Raw genomic sequence first — 18,927 nt, 5'->3', positions numbered from 1 at the left:
GACTCACACCTGTGTGTGTCACACGAGTCTTTCTTCAGCTCTTGGCATCCAAACAACGACTAACATGAATGAGACATGTTATTTACAAATATAAAAATTCTATCGTTAAAATCTGAACGGTTAATCTCAATCAAATAACTCTAACTTTTATTGACTAAGTTGGTTGAGTATATTACTACTCATAAAACGGAATTTCTTAGTCTTTGTTGTAAAAACAAGAAAATAGGAACACCTCAATAAAACACAAGTTTGTTTATTTCTTTTTCACCTGAAACCCTATTTTATTTTGCAAAACTATTGAATATTGAAATACATATGAATCTAAGCAGTAATAATCTTTATTCAAGTTCAAAGAAATGTTACAAATTAAGATGATTAGAAGTGTGCTAAAAAGCTAAGTATGAAGTAACAGCTAGCACATCTAATCAAAATGAGGCCGGGCTACATACATAACTAGAACCGACGGATGTCTTTAGGAGGCCTGAAGTTAAGGGGATGTGTTTCTTGAGTGGCATTTTGATCTTGTTTCCACATTTTTATTGTTTTGTCGGCTTCACATGATATAAGCCTCGTACCGGTGATATCATAGGTTAAAGCATAAATACCAGCTTCACTATCCAGTGAACCAGGTTGTACAATTGTTTGTAATTGCTGGAAATTGTGACCACTCTTCCAATCCCAGAACCACATACTACCGTTGTCACCTCCGGAAACCATAACACCCTCCTCATTGACTGCCAGTGCATTGATAATAGTTTTATGTTGAGAGAGCATATTTTGACAAAATTGTCCTTTTGGAAGTGTGAACTTTTTAATATTATCAGCCGATGCAGATGCAAAAGCTCGCTGTTTAGGATGTGGAGCCATTGCTCGAACAGACTTTTTATGGTTTGTAAGTGTAGTTAGCAATGTTTTACCATAATACCTAACATCCCACATCTTGATTGTAGAATCATGAGAACCAGTAACAACTTGATAAGGGTCCGCATCCGTTGTAAACACAGAGCAGACAGTATTGTCATGACCTAGAGCATGAATTTGGGTTTGTTTACGTATGTCCCAAACCCGGCAGACAGAATCACGTCCTCCGGTAACTAACATGTTGTTGTTGTCGGGATGAATAGACAAGCAGTAAACACCACTGAGATGACCATGATAAGACCTAATAACCTTGTTCTGTTCAAGATCCCAACATTTAACTTGTTTATCATCAGCAGCAGAAAACATGTAGGTATGTTTGTTGCTAATAGCAAGTGGTCTTACTTGTTGGATGTGACCTGTTAATGTGAGTTTTAGAACACCAGTTGCTAAATCCCATATCTTGATAGTTCGATCTGCAGAACCAGTAGCAAACCATGTATTACTGGGATCAACTGCAATAGATGTCACCCATCCTAAATGACCACTGATGACTCTGTAGTTTTTCCATGGTGCATGCCAATCAGGTCGTGGCCATTTACTTTCCATTCTTTCCATCAAAGAAGATGTTGAGAAATTCCTGGAAGATCCTCTGCTTGGCATTGATGGACCTGGAAGTAGAGCAAGCCCTGGTTCTTGAGACTGATTCTTTGTAGCAGAATTCTTCGTCTGAGGTTGAGCAATGCTTTCTTGAATTCCACCATACTCGGCATTCACTTTGTAATTAACACGAATTTTCTTGCTTTCGGAATCAGGATGAGCGAGTTGTTGATCAAGTGGAGAGAATAGATCCAGGGGACGTTTCTTGAGTGATTGTGGTTCAATTGCTTCCATACGACGACGTATTAGATAGACGGAAGTGTTCAAAAACCAAAAACACTATGCTTTGCTTCCTTCCGATGAATGAATGAATTATGGGAATCGATTAACCAATTTGCTGTCTATATATAAGTAAAAAAATAACCAATCTTTTTTAATTTTGTTTTTTTGATATACAATCTTTTTTTTTTTGAAGCAAAATCTTTTTTGATATACAATCTTCTTAAAATATTCACTAAAAGATTAAAATTTATTTTTATATCAAAATATTGCAACTAAATCTTTTTTTTTTTTTTTGGTGAGAGTAACTAAATCTTTTTATTGTTTCTATCAAAAACATAACCAATCTTTTTTAATTTTGTTTTCGGCCAAACCAATTAACACCTTCCTCACTGTTTCCCTTCATTAATTAATTAATTATACAATTAGTGAGTAAGTGGTGCGTGCGTGCATAGTAACTAACTAACTAAGGGCATCTCCAATGGGGGGAACTTAGATGGGTGGTTTAAGTTACTTTTTGTGGACCCAAATTGCCATGTAGGATTTAAGAATTTGATAAGCAACTTTCACCAATTTTACTCCAATGGCATTAAAATAAGCAACTCATATTTGACCCCACCAATTTATATATATTTTTTATTTTCATTTAATTTTGATTTAAATTTTTTATATCAATTATTTTATTAATATATATGGTTAAATCTAATAAATGTTTAAAAAACATTAAAAATATATAATAAATACATAAAAATATAATAAATTTATTTTAAACGATGAGAAATACATAGCGACAATAACTAGCAAGTGACGAAAAATACGCAACAATAAGAAATGCATAATAAAATAAAATACATAACAATAAATTATATAAATTAATTTTCGTTGTTCTCATGCCTGAAGTGTTCCCAAATATGCTCCACCAAATTTGTTTTTGGTTTGACACATAAATTCCAATCCTCCAATTTTTCAATAAAAATAATAACTATGGGACCCACTAATACCTATTAAAATAATGATTTTTATTGTTAAGCCACCCAAGTTAAGAGTTGCAATATGAAGTTCCATCCCCTATTTCTAAGCAACTTCCAATGTCATGTCATCCAACTCCAATGGTAAAAAAAAATAAGATATGGTTGCTTAGCCTTAAGAACTCAATAAGATACTTGCATTGGAGATGCCATAACAAACATATCCTTTGATATTTGAGGATGAGTATTAGCGACCAAATAGGAGGATTCAATTGAGTCAGTACAGTAGGATCCACATGTTTTTCATCCTGCCCTGCCCTGCCCTCAAACTCTACTACTACCCCTACATCACGGAAAGTGCATGTCCTATATAGTATCCTCCTATATGTTCACTGTACCCCCCAGCTACACTTTAATCACAGACAAGAGACCCTTTTTTTTGTTAATGGTCCCCAACCCAACAAGTATATATATATATATATATATATATATATATACTAGTATGTAGGGTGGTATGTATCAGTTTATTTATTAATAATACATTATACATGTTTATGTGTGATGCAGGAGCAGGATTGGTCAAGCTTCAAGCCGATGTACAGACTTGTGAATATGAGGATGTACAAGTCATGTGGGAAATGCTACACAAAACAGAAACCAATCATGTTATAGACAATCGTAATAATAATAATAATAATAATAATAATAATAATAATAATAATAATAATAATAATAATAATAATAATAATAATAATAATAATAGCCGCAAGCAACTGCAGTTCTGGAGACTCTTTGTATGGTCCAGCTCCAACCATATATAGTAGTAAAGCTTCATCACAATCTTCAAATTTCACTTAATAAAACCAGACACACACAACACTTTGCTGTTAGTTTTACCGATAATAATAATAATAATAATAATAAAATTGCTGCTGCTGCTGCTCATGTACAGCAGTGACTCAACTATATATATCTGCCATTTCATAATCCTCTCATTGCCATCACTGCAGGCTCCTAATTCTATAATTTTTATATTAACAAAAGTATGTCAGGTTTCTTTCTTACAACTGAAACTGTATCATAGTAGTATAGTATGTATGTATGTATGTATGTATGTATGTATGTATGTATGTATGTATGTATGTATGTATGTATGTATGTATGTATAGATGTCAAATATTTTGTCCAAGCTCATACCCATAAATTCATTTTGGGAATAGGTACTGACTCTTTTTAACAACAGAAAAGCAGGTTTCATATGTCATTGAGGTTTGAGAGACACAAAATCAATATGATTAATTGTGGCTTTTGTTAGTAGTAACAAACAAACATCGAAATGTTTTGACTTTTAACACGATTGTCTAAGGTTGTGTCTGTGTCAAAATACAACTTCGTGAAGCAGACACAACCTTACTTTGCTTCTAGAATATAGAAGATCAATCCACAGACATCCCAATAATAGAATTTTCATGTTATGGCTCTCCTTTACCATAAGTATCAAATATCCAAATATCTCCTCCATTTTTAGATGCAATAATATTTAGACTCACTCCATGGTTTGGAAACGAGAATGCAAGTAGTTTGTCTCAATTTTTAACTCATTTCAAGGAAAGAATACACTATTTCACCAACAAATTGCCTCTATATTCTTCTCTGCCTCAACTGATAATTAACAGCCTATTAAAGTTCCTTACAAAACCTAACTCACTTATAAACTTATATCAAGCCTTATCTCATCAAATATGCGCCTCTTGACAGTAAGACATGAGTGGATGACACAGAAATGTGTCGAGTCTGAGTAACTTTTAATCATAAAGAAAAGGATGTAGCAATGGCCATGCATATATATATATGTCTTTACTGGATTGGTGGGATATATGCATTTGAATCCATTGTTGTAGCCCCCTAGAGGTGTTATACTTTTTGTTGGTCAAGTTGGCTGCTGCACTACTGGGAGGGAACTGCAGGTACTGCCAGTGCCAGGCTAAAATTTTATTCTTCCAGACATGCTGCCTGAACAGAGAGCATGTCTTTGAAGCTGAACTCTTCATCCCCAAATTGAGATACCATACAACTTTACTTCTTTTTTTTTTTGTGTTCTATACAATCACAGGAAACAGTGATACTCCTATTGACAACTGATCAGGCAAACATGTTGTTATGATCTCAAATAACACAAGGAAGGGAGAATACTCACAGCCGGCAATAACCAAAATTGAGGAATTTAGGGGACACATAGCATGTGATCTCGAAAGGAAGGAGTTGGGGAGTGCAAAGGCTAACATAAAATATTCCTAAGCATGAAAGCAAATGATTGACAAAGGTGTGAATAATTTGATGAAACTACCTTCTATCAATTGGGCTGCTGTATTTAGCATGCTGCTAGTACTCAGTATTTCTTCTGGTACTCAGTTTACTTTCCTAAATTGGCTATAGTCTTATAAGTGAATTCATTGTGTCCCGTGGATAGATTTCATTATTGTATTGTTCTATTGGTATAAAATATAAATAGTGAAAACGTTGAACTCATCATCCTCTTTTCTTCTTAATTAAATTTTTTGTTACCTTGCACATGTTTTGAATGCCATAACACAAATAGAAGATAGAGCCAGTTAGTTACCATATCCTAACAATTAGGGTTTGAGGGGGGGTTAAGTATACTTTGTCCAACTTCAGGATCAAAGAAACCAATCAACATTAAATTACTCAATCCATATACTCACATCTGAAACCAAGCTGTATAAAAGTATGGAGTAGTGAAGATACTACCAGTTACAAGTTTAGAGTGAATTGTTTTAGGAATTAGGAACCCCCTTGTTATATAAACTTATTAATCTACAAATTGTCCAGATAATCCATACAGGGCCTCTAGTCCTTCTATTATATACATACTTCACAGAACACAAACAGTGTGACATTCATCTCTCAAGTAGAGAAGAAAACCACACACAATTCACAAATCCCTGATAAATGTGACATCTTCTCTGAAATTGAACAAGGCCATGTTGAAATAAAGACCTGTTATTTATGCGCGAGTGCTGTAAAGTAGTTGTTCAGAAGATTGATCAAATCAGAATGTAAAGTAGGGTTTTCGATTTAGAAAAACTCATTCAAAACTATTTTGGACATGAGCTGCCCTGCCCTCACTCACTCTCTTAAGAGTAGTTCTATTCCAATTCAATCATGCATTAAGTTTCATGTACCCAAACATTCATAGCTATAAATCTTAAAAGTAAAGTAGCACACGTGATCAAATTATATAAAGAAGTTATTCCAGTATTCAAACTCAAAGTAAGCCAGTACATAATATTTTCAGCGATTAGTCGCAGAGGCATTGGTGAGCTAGCCTTATAAGCTATTATTGCTACTGGCCATCCCCAGAAATGGGAAACAATTTATGAACTCGGGGATGATGCAAATCAAATGATTGCATTCTTTCAAATAAACATAACAATGACATTTTCTGGAATTGAAAATTAAATTGTACTATTTCCAAAAGAACCTTGTGTTGTCCTCCTTTACTTGCTATGGTGTAGTATTATGGTAATTAATCATGAGTAGGCATTATACGCGGAGGTAGACAGCAGCACATAGATTGACGAAAAAGTAAGGAAAAGAGCTAAAGCATTGTTCGCATCAGACTTCATCACCCCTGACTTAGCTCCCTCTTCATTCTTAGGAGCTTCAGCTGGTGACATTGCCGGTACAGGCCCTGGTGACATTACCGGTACAGGCGCTGGAACTGCAACTGGTGCGGAAACTGGAACTGGCGATACAACTGGCACTGGAGACTTCACTGGACCTGCTATTGGTGCTGGCGAAACTACTGGAACTGGTGATACCACTGGCACTGGCGGCATTGTAAATGGTATGGTCTCTGGGACAGGTGACTCCACCGGAGCAGGGGATACAACAGGAGCTGGGGCTGGAGCATGTGATGTGGCATTGGAGGAAGGAAGCAGAGACGGTGGCATGATGACAGTGCTGATCTGCACCACTGAAATATTGTATGGTTGTTCGAGGACAGGTTTAACCAAATCAGCACCTGGTCCATTAGGATCAGAAGCAGACGTAAAAGTGACGGCACCTGGGCTTAGATCAGTGAGTTTCAAGAAACCCTCCTGTCCCTTAGCTTGTCCACTGGCTTGAAATAGAGTGGTGACAGTTACATTTTGATTTCTCATGTTCTGAAATTTTTTATCGTCATAGTAATCGAGGATGACGTGGACGCTTAATATCTTTTTGATAACATCCATTGGCTTTCCTGAGATAGGTGTCATTCCACTGTTATCGACAGCAAGTACTGTTATTGTTTGCCTGGTGTTTATTTCGGTTGCTAGCTGGGTTTGGGTAAGGTAGTTGCTGTAAGTGCTGTATGCAGGGAATTCGGACAGCAACTTTGTTATGTCAAAAGAGGTTACAGATAAGGGAAACAACATTATTATTGTTAGTGAAAATAAGAACAACATGGAGGATGATGAGAGACACATTTTGAACATTGATGATAGTGAGAGAGAGAAAGGAAAGAGATAACTATAGATGTGTGTGATTTGAGAAAGATGAGTAGTAATGAGTTATTTATATAGAATTTGTTGTGGGTTATGATCCATTACTCAAGCATCATTGTAAGTAGACTTGGTCTGATTTGTTCAACCAAATAATAAGGAGCTTTAATTGGACGAAAAAGGTGGAGCTTTCTTCAAATTGCTAGGCCAGTTTCCATTTTGACATTGTATACATACATACATACATACGCATATACCTATACTTAGCTATTGTCCAAAATTAGTTAATTATTAGTACTTAATTAGGCTTAAATGCAGTTTTACCCCCGCTATTTTAAAATGCGGAATTTTACCCCCCTATTTTATAATTTGTTGGATTTTGTCCCGCCACCAAATATTTGCACAAAATTTGCTTCTGAGCCTCAAGTTCAAAGCTTTGCACAGAACTCAATTTGGATCAATAATTCACCAAACTGGTACCGAAACGACCGCAATCGAGTTAGTTTTCCACAGAATCAAACTCCACTAAATTTGGATTTACAGAGAGAGATTAATTACTGTTTTAGTGAAGGTCTGTTCAAATTAATTATCGTATGAAACTACTACGGGTTTTTTCGTCATTCCTCTCACCCTGTAGCTCATTTTTTAATACTACTAGACTCTGACCCGTGCGTTGCACGGGTTTTGTGGAGTGTCAGATTCACATGCATACTGTTATAAAAAAATACCAGCATATTATTATCATTATTAGTCTACATTGACATAAACTTATTTATAGATAAGAAAAAAATATGAATTTTCTAGTTATTATTTATTCAATGATGATAATCAACCGTACATCTATAAAGAAATAAATTTGATGCATGATTAGTGATTTATTCCACAACAAAATATACATATTTTTAAGGCATTTTTTGTTATAATTTTAAGGCAAAAATCAAGAAGAAAAAACGAAAGGTTTATTCATTGGAAAATTAAAAGGAGATAAAAACAATTAATGATTGCTATTTTTTTAAGAAAAATAGTTAAAATCAAGTCTATCACCTCATAATACATCCATCCGTCCCAATTTGAATGAGCCATTTTGACTACGTGCACTATTCATATATCTTGCTTTGACCATATTGTTTTACTAATAAATACAAATAAATATTAGCATATAAGATGTTGTTAGATTCGTCTCGATGAGTATTTTCAAAATATCAAATTTTATAATTTTTAATTTTTTACTATTATACAATTAAAAATATTAATCATTAAAACTATGCATTGATATGCATAAAATAGTCAACTGGCTCACTTACATTGGGACGGATGGAGTATGAAAAAGTAATTTAATTTCTTGCTATGTTATTATTAAGGAAAATATTAATTTCTTTAGTAAATTGACCATAAATATAAATTGTGGTATAAATGAAAAAGAGTGCTAATATTATTAAGGAAAATATTTATATAGACGATTTTTGTTACATAATTTAATATACATGATTTTTACTTTTAATAATTTAATACATACAATTTTTTAATTTAAATTAAGTATCACTAATGTAGTTGAAAAAATAGTACACTCACTAAATTCATAAAATTACATCATAAAAAAAATCATAAAAGCAAGTTAAAAAAAGATGAACATAAATCTAAAAACCAAATCAGAGAAGTTAAAAAAAGCAAGAAATAAAAAACACTGAAAATCATCGTAACTACACTTAGTTTGATTGGTTGAAGAGACACTCTGTTAACCCCAACTACCATTAAAACGTGAATAAAAAATGGAGAGAAAAGAGAGAAAAATTATGAGGGAGAGAGTAAGAGATCCATAGACAGAAATTAACATAAAAATATTTCAAACCTCTCAAAAAATGGGGTTGAAATTCAGATCAAAAAATGAGGTTGAGATGCACAGATAAGAAAGCCAAAAGTAATGACAAAAGAATAAAATTAGGTTGAGAGTGAGAAGAAGTGTGCTTTTTTATTTCCTATGCGTGATATTTTTTAGTGGCTCTAGGGAAAATTAGGTAAGAGAAAAAATGATGTCATAAATAAATGGTTGGGAGGGTCATTAAGAATGGATTATGAGGGAAAAATTAGGGTTAAGTGGTAAGAATAATTAGGGTTTAGAAGTTTGCAAAACATAAGTTTTATTATAATAAAGATAAAGATAAAGATTTACATGTATAGAAATCTAACGAAATTACCCTTGTTTTCATTTCAATTTCGTCGAATTTGGAGTTACGATGTGTTCGGTAGACGATGTTGAATTTGAAGATCACAAGTAGATTTCTGCAGAATTAGTAATTGGACAGATCTTCACTAAAACGGTAATTAATCTCTCTCTGTAACTCCAAATTAGTGGGGTTTGATTCTGTGGAAAGCTAACTCGATTACGGTCATTTCGGTAGTCTTTTGGTGAATTATGGATCCAAATGAGTTGTATGCGAAGCTTTAAAGTTGTAACTCGAAAGCAGATTTTTTGCAGAATTTTGGGGGACATACCTTCACTAAAACGATAATTAATCTCTCTTTGTAACTCCAAATTCAGTGGGGTTTGATTATGTGGAAAGATAACTCGATTACGGTCATTTCGGTATCCTTTTGGTAAATTATTGATCAAAATTGAGTTGTGTGCGAAGCTTTAAAGTTGTGACTCGAAAGCAGAATTTTAGGGAGGGCAAAATCCAACAAATTATAAAACAGGGGGTAAAAGTCCGCGTTTTAAAATAGGGGGGATAAAATTCCGATTTAATCAAAATAGGGGGGCAAAACTGCATTTAAGCCTTATTATTATTATTCACTTAATTAATTGTAAAAGAAAATTATTGACTTAATTAGTTAGGTTACTTCCCTACCCTTGGTTACTTTTCTCCTTCTATTCACCATGCAATATTCATGTATGTTAATCATATATGCAAGTATATCTGAGGATGTTAATTAAAAAATGTTAATATACCCTACTCCCAAACTATATTTTAAATATTTCCCTTGTATATATTATATACGCTTTTGTTTTTTACAGTCATACTTTTTGACGCTTCCTAAAATTAAAATAAAAACAATCATATTGTATGGTCCTTCACTAATTTATTTTATTAATTCTTTCGGGAGTTACAATTAAAAGTGCGATTTTTCAATTTTTTTTTTTGTTTTGTTTTCGATAAATTACTCTTTGAAAATAGTTAAACCACACTTTTTTTTACCGGTAATTATGAGACCTAAGCCTAAAGAAAAAGACGATTACAATTTTGATTGGCTAACATATATCCATATATTGATTCGCTTCACGATATAAATGATCAATTAGACTTGACCAAAAAAAATATGGTCTACTAGAACCTCCAAATCTATTAATTTTTGGGTCTTCTCAACAGAGGCTCTCTCAATTACGCTATCAATGGGTCACGATTGGAGTTATTCGTGACCCACATAATCCACATGCTACTCTACGTGATTAAAGTTCTACCTTTTAACATATGTGAGCCCTTCAAAAACTCCCCACAACTCTACTAAATACGTATTACCTTGGCGCAAAGCGACATATATTGAACCAATTTAAATTTCCTACTCCAATATCTTTGTAGTTTGTAGTGAAGTTCTAACTATTTTTTTTGTTTGATCAGAAAAAGAGGATTGTATATATAATGATGAGACAAAGTATAATCGGTACAAAGTACAATTGGTACTATACCCAAACCTCTAATTAACCCTAATCCACCTCATTAATTTTAATTTCCCTCCTATTTTCTCTCCTAATCCCTATTAGCATCAACAATTGAAGTGGGTTGCTTATCAAAAAATAAATAAATTGAAGTGGGTTAATGAAGGAGATTTGAACTCTCGGTATTTTCATGAGTCCATTAAAAGTAGAAGAAGAAGAAATCAGTTGGTGGCTTTACAAGATGGAAACCATTGGATTCAGGGAGTGGATAAATAAAAGGGTTTGTTATTTTGAGAATAACTTTAGGGAGAGGTGAGAGAGTAGGCCGAATCTTAATGGGATTAACTTAATTTTGAGGTATTTGATTATTGCAGATTTCTTCACTCTCGAAAGTTTTTATTTATAAAAAGAAAAAACAATGTGTCTTTTAAAATCTTTTTATCTTTCTAAAATTAAACATTATTATTTAAAATAAAAACCAACATTGGTGATGATATTTAGCAAATTGCTATTATTCTTTTTTTTTTTATAATGGCCAATTGCTATTATTAATTAGTTTTTTATTTTACAATTTTTATAACTTAATGAGCCTAACTAATTAATATTAATATAAGGAAAATGTTAAATGGTGTTTTCAGGGTACTCTTTAAACATTTTAAGTAGTAGTAAGTTTTTGATAAAATTTTATGAAAATATGTGAAGTCAACACATTGAAAATTAAAATGTTTTATATTTTAATACTTAAAAAGTATGTGATTAACCAACCAGCTTAATTATTATTTTTTTCCTTCTTTGTTTTTATAAATATTTTTTGAAGTAGAAAAATAAAAAAGTTAAGCTTAAGAATTTTAAATTGAGATTTGAAAAAGTGTGTGTGTGTATGATATGATTTAGATTTGTGTGTGTGGGTATCGCGAAAAAGAGGAAAGTATAGTATAGACAGAGAGAGAGTATAGTGGTTGCTAGGGTTTGTTGTCCTCTTTCTTTGTTTTTCAATTTCACAAAATTAGATTCCGATCGATTCTGTTTGATTGATTGCCTGCCGAGAGAGTAGTGAGTGAGTGAGTCATGAAGCTCACTGTGAAAACTCTGAAAGGCAGCCATTTCGAAATCAGGGTTCAGCCTTCTGATTCTGTCAGTCACCTATCTTCTTCTCTATTTTCTCTTCAATTCATTATGTATGTATGTATTTCCCCAACCTAATTCTTCATTAATTACTACTTTGTTTTTAATTCCCCAACCCAACAGATAATGGCAGTAAAAAAGAATATTGAAGATGTACAAGGCAAAGATAATTACCCTTGCGGACAGCAATTGCTGATTCACAATGGTAAGGTTTTGAAAGATGAAACTACATTATCAGATAATAAAGTCTCCCAAGATGGCTTTCTTGTTGTCATGCTTAGTAAGGTATTATTATTATTATTGCTCTGCTCATTCTCTATTATTATTATTGTTATTGTTATTGTTATGTTATAACAAAAGATGATGATTGTATATATATGAAACATTTTACTGCAGAGTAAATCCTTGGGATCTGCTGGAACTTCATCTACTCTTCAGGTATGTATGTATGTATGTTGCTCGCTCATTTTTAATATCATATCTGTTCTTCCCCCCCTCCCTCTTATCGTGTATGTGTATCTTATGAGTTAGTCGTCATTTGTGTGTGCATGTTTGACAGACCCCTACCAATCCACCTACAACTCTACCAACACCAGATTCAACACCTCTAGTACAAACGCAGTGAGTTTTTTTTAATTAAATATCTACTTTTTCCATGCATCAATCAACTTATTTTTCATTTGCCTCTGCAGATCTGCAAACAACAATGCATCTGCACCACTTGTCTCAACTACAACAAAGTATGCCTTTTGTCTCTATGTTTCTCTAGCTATACTATTATTTCTAGTCACTAACCTCTTGCTGCAATCAATCAACAAATTCACTTCTTTGCCATTTTCTTCTATCCTCTAATCAACCCTTCTCAACTACATTATATATTTCAACGTCATTTTTGCTTTGCAGTCTTACTACAGAGACTTATGGACAGGCTGCTTCAAATTTAGTTGCTGCTAGTAATCTTGACCACACTATTCAACAAATTATGGACATGGGTGGCGGCACCTGGGATAGAGATACCGTTAATCGTGCTCTGCATGCAGCTTTCAATAATCCAGAGCGTGCTGTCGATTACTTGTATTCTGTATGCCTAAACTGCTCATTATAGATCCTATCTGTTTCAAAATTTATGCTTTATCTTATTTGATTTAACAACTATTTATTTATTTATTTGCAGGGAATTCCTGAAGCAGCAGAAGTTGCTGTACCGGCTGCTCAATACCCAAGTAATCAAACTGAAACAGCTGGGGTCACTTCCGGAGTTGTTCCGGGGGTCCCTAACTCAGCTCCCTTGAATATGTTTCCACAGGTAAAAATTATAATTTGAATGGATTAAGACACTGTACCTTGTTATGTGTTTTGCTGTTATTTGGTTCTTAATTTTGAGTTGAAACTCTTTCAGGAGACAGCTTCTGGCACTGGTGCTGGCGCTGGATCGCTTGATTTCCTGAGGAACAATCCCCAGGTTCGTTTTTTGTTTCATTTATAATACACCCAGTGTTAAGGAATTTGTGTTCGACACGCCCATGTCGGAAGAAATGGTTTTTGTATTTGAACTTGCTATACCAATGGTTGGAATCTGAGACAATTTGCATATCCTGCATCATTTTGACAATTCTGTATACCATGCCTAATATCAAATCTTGGTTACCTTGTTCACAAACCATATGCTTTTTTTTTTTGAAGAAGCTAAATTAACCCACCCAAATTGGCACACAAACCATATGCTTAAATGAACAAATGAAGTAGAAAGAACTTCCAAAAAGGAAGCAATAAATTTATTGTTGCGTGCTTTGTTTAATTTCACCGCATTGCTTATGCAAGATATTAAAAGAAATGTTTAATTTTGGCGTCTTATCTTGGCTGGTAAATTGACTTATATTTTTATATGGTTGGAGCTAGTTTTTGAAATGTATAATGATTTCAGCATGCCCGAATAAACAGCTGTACCTAGTCAATATGCTGAACATCATTAGTATGTAGATTAGTAGACATTACTGCACAACACTTGTTATTCTTCTCTTGTGTCAAATTTCAATAAATTGTTAGTAACCGTTTCTATGTTGTGCATATTTAGTTTCAAGCATTGCGGACAATGGTGCAATCCAATCCAGAAATTCTCCAGGTATCTAACCATCTATTTTCTCAATCACCTACTACCTGACTTTTGGTCATTTGTCAATGTTTGAGATAATTTTCTATTGCAGCCTGTACTTCAAGAGCTCGGAAAGCAAAATCCCGGTCTCTTGAGACTAATTGATGAGAATCATTCTGAGTTTCTTCAGTTGATAAATGAGCCCATGGATGGTTCTGATGGGTAAGTATACTGTCATTGCATTTTACAATCATAAAATTATCTGTTTTTAGTTTTTTTTTATATGGTATCTTTTCGATTTTATTAATAGTAATCCTTGCCATGTTTGTGACACAAAGGTAGCTTTTTAACATGGTGGCTTGCTATTCAATCTAGGAAGTATTTATAGCATATAAGATTGACACTAGTAGTTTACTATCTTCTTGATAATGTGTGATGGTAGAGATATATGGCCTTAGGCTAATATGTCACTTGTGCATGGTGCAAGACATGCTCAAGTTGCATATAAAAACTGATTTTTTTTAAAATTTATTTAAAAAAAAAAAATCTGTCTATGATTGGTCAATTGTGGTTGTCGGCTTTAATAAAAAATAAAACAAAATTACAAGAGTAATAAAATGAAGGGCAGAGATTGCACTGCAGGAAAAAAGTACTGCAGGGGATCTTTTCTCGATGTTGTTGTGCACCGTAGACACTGCCAAAATATATTAATGATAAATGTAACCCTCTTTTACTAGGGATAATTTTGACCAGCCTGAGCAAGACTTGCCTCATGCCATCAATGTGACGCCAGCTGAGCAGGAAGCAATTGGAAGGGTATATCTATTTTTTATGTCCAGACAGAGTTGTGCTTTTTTCATTTCATTTGATTTACCGTATGTGCTGATTCATTTTTACTTATGATCCACAGCTAGAGGCTATGGGATTCGATAGAGCCTCTGTGATAGAGGCATTTTTGGCATGTGACCGTGATGAGCAATTGGCAGCCAACTACTTACTGGAAAATGCTGGGGATTTCGAGGATTAAATCACTAACCTACAATCATTCATAGTTTTGTTCATGCCGGCCTCTTTTTTTCTTTTGCAAGGAGGGTGGGTGGGTTTGCAATTTTTCTTCTTACGGTGTCTTTCTAGAGAAATTTATGTGGTTGAGTTTCTGATTTGTGTTGATGTATTCTACTATATATTACTAGGTTTGGTTTATATAACAGCGTCATTTTTTTTTTTGTGGTCAAGTTAGCGTCTTTTTTTATTTTAAATCTTTCCTGATTTGTAGGCTCGGTTCTTCTTACTAGAGGGAAACAAAATATCTCATTAATGTGAATTATATTTCTTTTCTTCTCCCCAATGAAAATCGCACTTTTGCTCTATTAAAGATTAATTTTGGTCGTCCCCATGAGCTTAGCTCAATTGGTTGGGACATCAGCATTTTATATGCAGGAGTCAGGGTTCGAACCCTGGACACTCCACTTATCCATCTTTAAAGGTGGAATTTCAAGCCACTAGGCTACCTGACCAAAAAAAAAAAAAAGATTAATTTTGGTCCTCCAATATTTTGAAGTAAATTTGTTTCTTAAATCCCTTTAAATGTTGTAATTTATTAACTTATTATTAGTTCACAATTTGGTTAATCCTCCTGATATTGGAAAATTCTGAGTGCAGAATTGACACTCCTACAATCACTATCACTATAAACATAAAAGGGGGGAAAAAGCATTTTAATGGTGAATTGTTGTGGCTCTCACTCGGCAGTCACATTGAATGAAATATTACATAAAAAATATGTTTATAATTGATGGACTGGAATGAATTACACTAAACCTAAATTCTAAAAAAAAAAAACGAGTGAGTACAAGAGAATGAATGGAATATATTTTTACAAAGGCAAACAATTTAGTGTACTTTGTTTATAAACAGTGAAGTGAAGTAGGGTCTTTTGTGCTCCCAAGTAAAATACGTAGTAGTAGTTGAAATTGAATAGTTACCGTTATAGCGGGAGCATAGAGAAGAGAAAAACTAAAATACTAGTAGGGAAAACAGTACGTTACCCAAAGGTTTGTTTGTTTTTCAAATTCAAACGAAGACATAAAAAGTAATGGGACCCACCCACCCATCAACACCAACGAACTAGAAGCACTTAATTATGAGCAGAGCAGAGCAGCCAATTGAATTCATAGAAGTAAGTAAGTAAGTAAGTACAATACAAATCAAATAGATAGATAGATAGATACCATCTCCTCTCTCTCTCTCTCTCTCTCTCCCACACCAACAACAGTGAGTGACCCAACAAACAAACAAGAATGTTTAAAACAAAGAAAGAAGAAGAAGAAGAAGAAATGAACAAGAAGAAGAACCAAAACCAAAACCAAAACCTGGGTCGTATGTTTTCAAATCCCTTGAGCGAGATCCAAAACAACGCCCAACTCAGGCATAGTCGTAGCTGCGCCACTACTACTACTACTCACCATGGTCCCACCGACCACAATAACAAGGAAAACGCAGACAATGTTTCTCCTTCTCTTCCAAAGTCATTATCAACAAACACAGACAAACACAACAACAAGTTTGTTAATGTTAAGCCTTCCTCGCTACAGTACTGCATGCAAATCAACCAAGATCCTCCTCTTCCTCTTGCTTCTTCTGATTCTTCCCACTTTTCCAACTCTTTGAAAATTTGGGACTACTCTGACTCTGAACCTGCTCCTGCTCCTGCTTCCTCCTGGTCCACTTTACCCAACAAGTAACTAACTAACTAACTAATCTGTTTTTCTTTTTTTCTTCTTCTCACTTCTAATTAATCTGTTTTCTCTTGTGTTTTACTTTTAGGTCTTTGATCTGTAGACCCTTGCCTATTGATATTGGAAGGTGCACATGTGTTATTGTCAAGGAACCAATCCCTCAGGGACTCTCTAATGGCACTTTCTTCTCTCTTTATACCTATGTATGTAGTATGTTCTACCTGTTACTCATACTTATTATTCACTGCCATTTCTTATATGTATAATACTAACATATTACTGCAGGAAGGTCAGGGACGACAGAATAGGAAACTGGCTGTGGCCCACCACAAGCGCCGGACCGGGCGCTCTCACTTCGCCATAGCTCAGAACCTCAAAGGACTACTCTCCAATTTTGATGATACTTTCCTCGGGACAGTAACCGCTAATCTCACCGGCTCAAAATACCACATTTGGGATCAGGTAGGTTAGGTAGCTTCCTAATTTATTTGTTTTTTTACCATCTATAGTTTTTGTCAATCAATACACAATAATAAATATAAATAAATAATGTATCAACATTTGGTCTCTCATTATCTGTTTGATTATCAGGGATATCGCCATAAGTCCCATAGTAAACAACCAAAACCACCTCTTGCTGTTGTTGAGTAAGCCTAAATCCTCATCTTTCGCAATCCCCAACCGGGCCTCATTGTTCTCTGCTAACTACAACATTTGGATTGATTTTTATTTGCAGGTATGTACCTACAATAGCAACATGTACAGGAACTCACAGAAGCATCAAAGCATATATACCAAACCATCAATCTATGTCTTTCAAGAACACCAACCAGGTACAGCATATTAAGGGACTGCCAATGAATTGGGAGGGAAAATTGGACAGAGTCCATCAACTATTCTCAAGGGATCCACTCTACAACAAGGTATGAGGAGCCTGACCGAGGAGAAAATTCTTAATTTGTCATTTATTAAAGTCAGTAATGGATAGGATGGACTTTGATTAATTTGTTATGTCTTCCTACATCAGAGTACAAAGCAATTTGAACTTGACTATAGAGATAAAGGAAGGGCAGAACTTGGAATCCAGAGATCAGTCAAAAACTTTCAGCTTACTTTAGAGGTATAATCATCACACAAGTGTTTTTATGTTATAATAACTCAATTAGTTAGCTTTGTTGTCTGCTTTAGCTGACCTGTCATTACTTTGATTGTTAGGAAAATGGGAAGCAGACAATCCTGCAGCTAGGGAGGTTGGGAAAATCTACATTTGTTATGGACTACAGGTATCAATTCAAAATTCTCTAATTGTGTTATCGACTGTAAAATTATTTCGACGTGAGTAGGTTTCACAGCTAGTATCATTTCCTCTGAATCTGCAGATATCCTTTGACTGGTTACCAAGCGTTTGGCATATGTTTGGCTTCCATTGATGCAAAGCTTTGTTGTGTAGTGTAGTGGGAAATCTCTTTTCCAAAATTGGTACAACTTCGGAACTCAAGATATCTTCTGGTTTTCACCTAGCCCCGTCCAGGAAGAACTCTTGGTGGATTTTCTCTAAGTACATTTTTCTTTCAAAAGAAAAATGAAGATTTTGGAGTTGTATTTGGTGTGGATAATCTTCAGCTAGGAAGGTATTAATGCCATCAAAATCTCGAGAAATAATTTATGTATAAATAATCATTGTGCTCGGATGATCGATTTGTTACTATTAAATGTTTGAGACTATTTAACTAAATATTGCTTTCTTTAAATTCAAAAAGTACTCTTTGAGCCTGCAACAAATTTTGTTCATTTTATTGCCGCAATGAATCAGAGAAGGTAAATGAGCTGGTCTGAATTAGTTTAATAACAGATGAAATGACATCATGTTGCACCAGTACTTAGATATATAATGTTCACATGGAATTACTTCTTTCATTGTTGTTTTATAATTACCTTATAAATATACGACTATCAGAGAGTAGTATGATTGATCGCAAGTGATCAAATGATGATTAAGACTTAGACAATCACGTACTAGTATATTCTAAAAAGCTTAACCCCTTTGGGGAAGCCTAACCTTTACTAAGAAACTTAATACTGTCACATAAATGATTCATATTAACATACC

General features: G+C 34.2%; 4 protein-coding genes across 4 annotated transcripts; 2 read left to right on the top strand and 2 right to left on the bottom strand.

Moving 5' to 3' along the window:
• Positions 1–418: 418 nt before the first annotated feature.
• Positions 419–1,752, bottom strand: LOC123896702 (protein pleiotropic regulatory locus 1-like). The gene has a single exon (XM_045947061.1). It carries the CDS (start codon positions 1,750–1,752, stop codon positions 454–456), a length of 1,299 nt encoding a protein of 432 aa, XP_045803017.1. The 3' UTR covers positions 419–453.
• Positions 1,753–5,963: 4,211 nt separating this feature from the next.
• Positions 5,964–7,375, bottom strand: LOC123899853 (fasciclin-like arabinogalactan protein 14). The gene has a single exon (XM_045951098.1). The coding sequence runs from the start codon at positions 7,202–7,204 to the stop codon at positions 6,257–6,259; it is 948 nt and encodes a 315-aa protein (XP_045807054.1). The 5' UTR covers positions 7,205–7,375; the 3' UTR covers positions 5,964–6,256.
• A 4,322-nt stretch (positions 7,376–11,697) lies between these two features.
• Positions 11,698–15,427, top strand: LOC123899851 (ubiquitin receptor RAD23b-like). The gene is made up of 12 exons (XM_045951095.1): positions 11,698–11,996; positions 12,111–12,272; positions 12,384–12,425; positions 12,547–12,608; positions 12,680–12,727; positions 12,891–13,068; positions 13,162–13,293; positions 13,387–13,449; positions 14,062–14,109; positions 14,192–14,301; positions 14,817–14,895; positions 14,990–15,427. The coding sequence occupies exons 1-12, from the start codon at positions 11,931–11,933 to the stop codon at positions 15,104–15,106; spliced, it is 1,107 nt and encodes a 368-aa protein (XP_045807051.1). The 5' UTR covers positions 11,698–11,930; the 3' UTR covers positions 15,107–15,427.
• A 767-nt stretch (positions 15,428–16,194) lies between these two features.
• Positions 16,195–18,595, top strand: LOC123899850 (tubby-like protein 8). Its single transcript, XM_045951093.1, has 8 exons — positions 16,195–16,819; positions 16,906–17,020; positions 17,103–17,279; positions 17,409–17,464; positions 17,554–17,740; positions 17,845–17,937; positions 18,033–18,100; positions 18,197–18,595. The coding sequence occupies exons 1-8, from the start codon at positions 16,380–16,382 to the stop codon at positions 18,270–18,272; spliced, it is 1,212 nt and encodes a 403-aa protein (XP_045807049.1). The 5' UTR covers positions 16,195–16,379; the 3' UTR covers positions 18,273–18,595.
• The last annotated feature ends 332 nt before the right edge of the window (positions 18,596–18,927 follow it).

This window comes from Trifolium pratense, linkage group LG7 (assembly GCF_020283565.1).
Source record: "Trifolium pratense cultivar HEN17-A07 linkage group LG7, ARS_RC_1.1, whole genome shotgun sequence".
NCBI lineage: Eukaryota > Viridiplantae > Streptophyta > Magnoliopsida > Fabales > Fabaceae > Trifolium > Trifolium pratense.
This window is presented reverse-complemented; position numbering and strand designations above follow the sequence as displayed.

Excerpts from the sequence above, each read along its gene's own strand:
- LOC123896702 (XM_045947061.1), bottom strand. The coding sequence starts at position 1,752 with ATGGAAGCAATTGAACCACAATCACTCAAGAAACGTCCCCTGGATCTA.
- LOC123899853 (XM_045951098.1), bottom strand. The coding sequence starts at position 7,204 with ATGTTCAAAATGTGTCTCTCATCATCCTCCATGTTGTTCTTATTTTCA.
- LOC123899851 (XM_045951095.1), top strand. The coding sequence starts at position 11,931 with ATGAAGCTCACTGTGAAAACTCTGAAAGGCAGCCATTTCGAAATCAGG. Across the intron at positions 12,273-12,383 it reads TTGTTGTCATGCTTAGTAAG|AGTAAATCCTTGGGATCTGC; the intron begins GTATTATTATTA and ends ATTTTACTGCAG. Across the intron at positions 13,294-13,386 it reads CCTTGAATATGTTTCCACAG|GAGACAGCTTCTGGCACTGG; the intron begins GTAAAAATTATA and ends AAACTCTTTCAG.
- LOC123899850 (XM_045951093.1), top strand. The coding sequence starts at position 16,380 with ATGTTTAAAACAAAGAAAGAAGAAGAAGAAGAAGAAATGAACAAGAAG. Across the intron at positions 17,465-17,553 it reads CCACCTCTTGCTGTTGTTGA|GTATGTACCTACAATAGCAA; the intron begins GTAAGCCTAAAT and ends TTTTATTTGCAG. Across the intron at positions 17,741-17,844 it reads GGGATCCACTCTACAACAAG|AGTACAAAGCAATTTGAACT; the intron begins GTATGAGGAGCC and ends TTCCTACATCAG.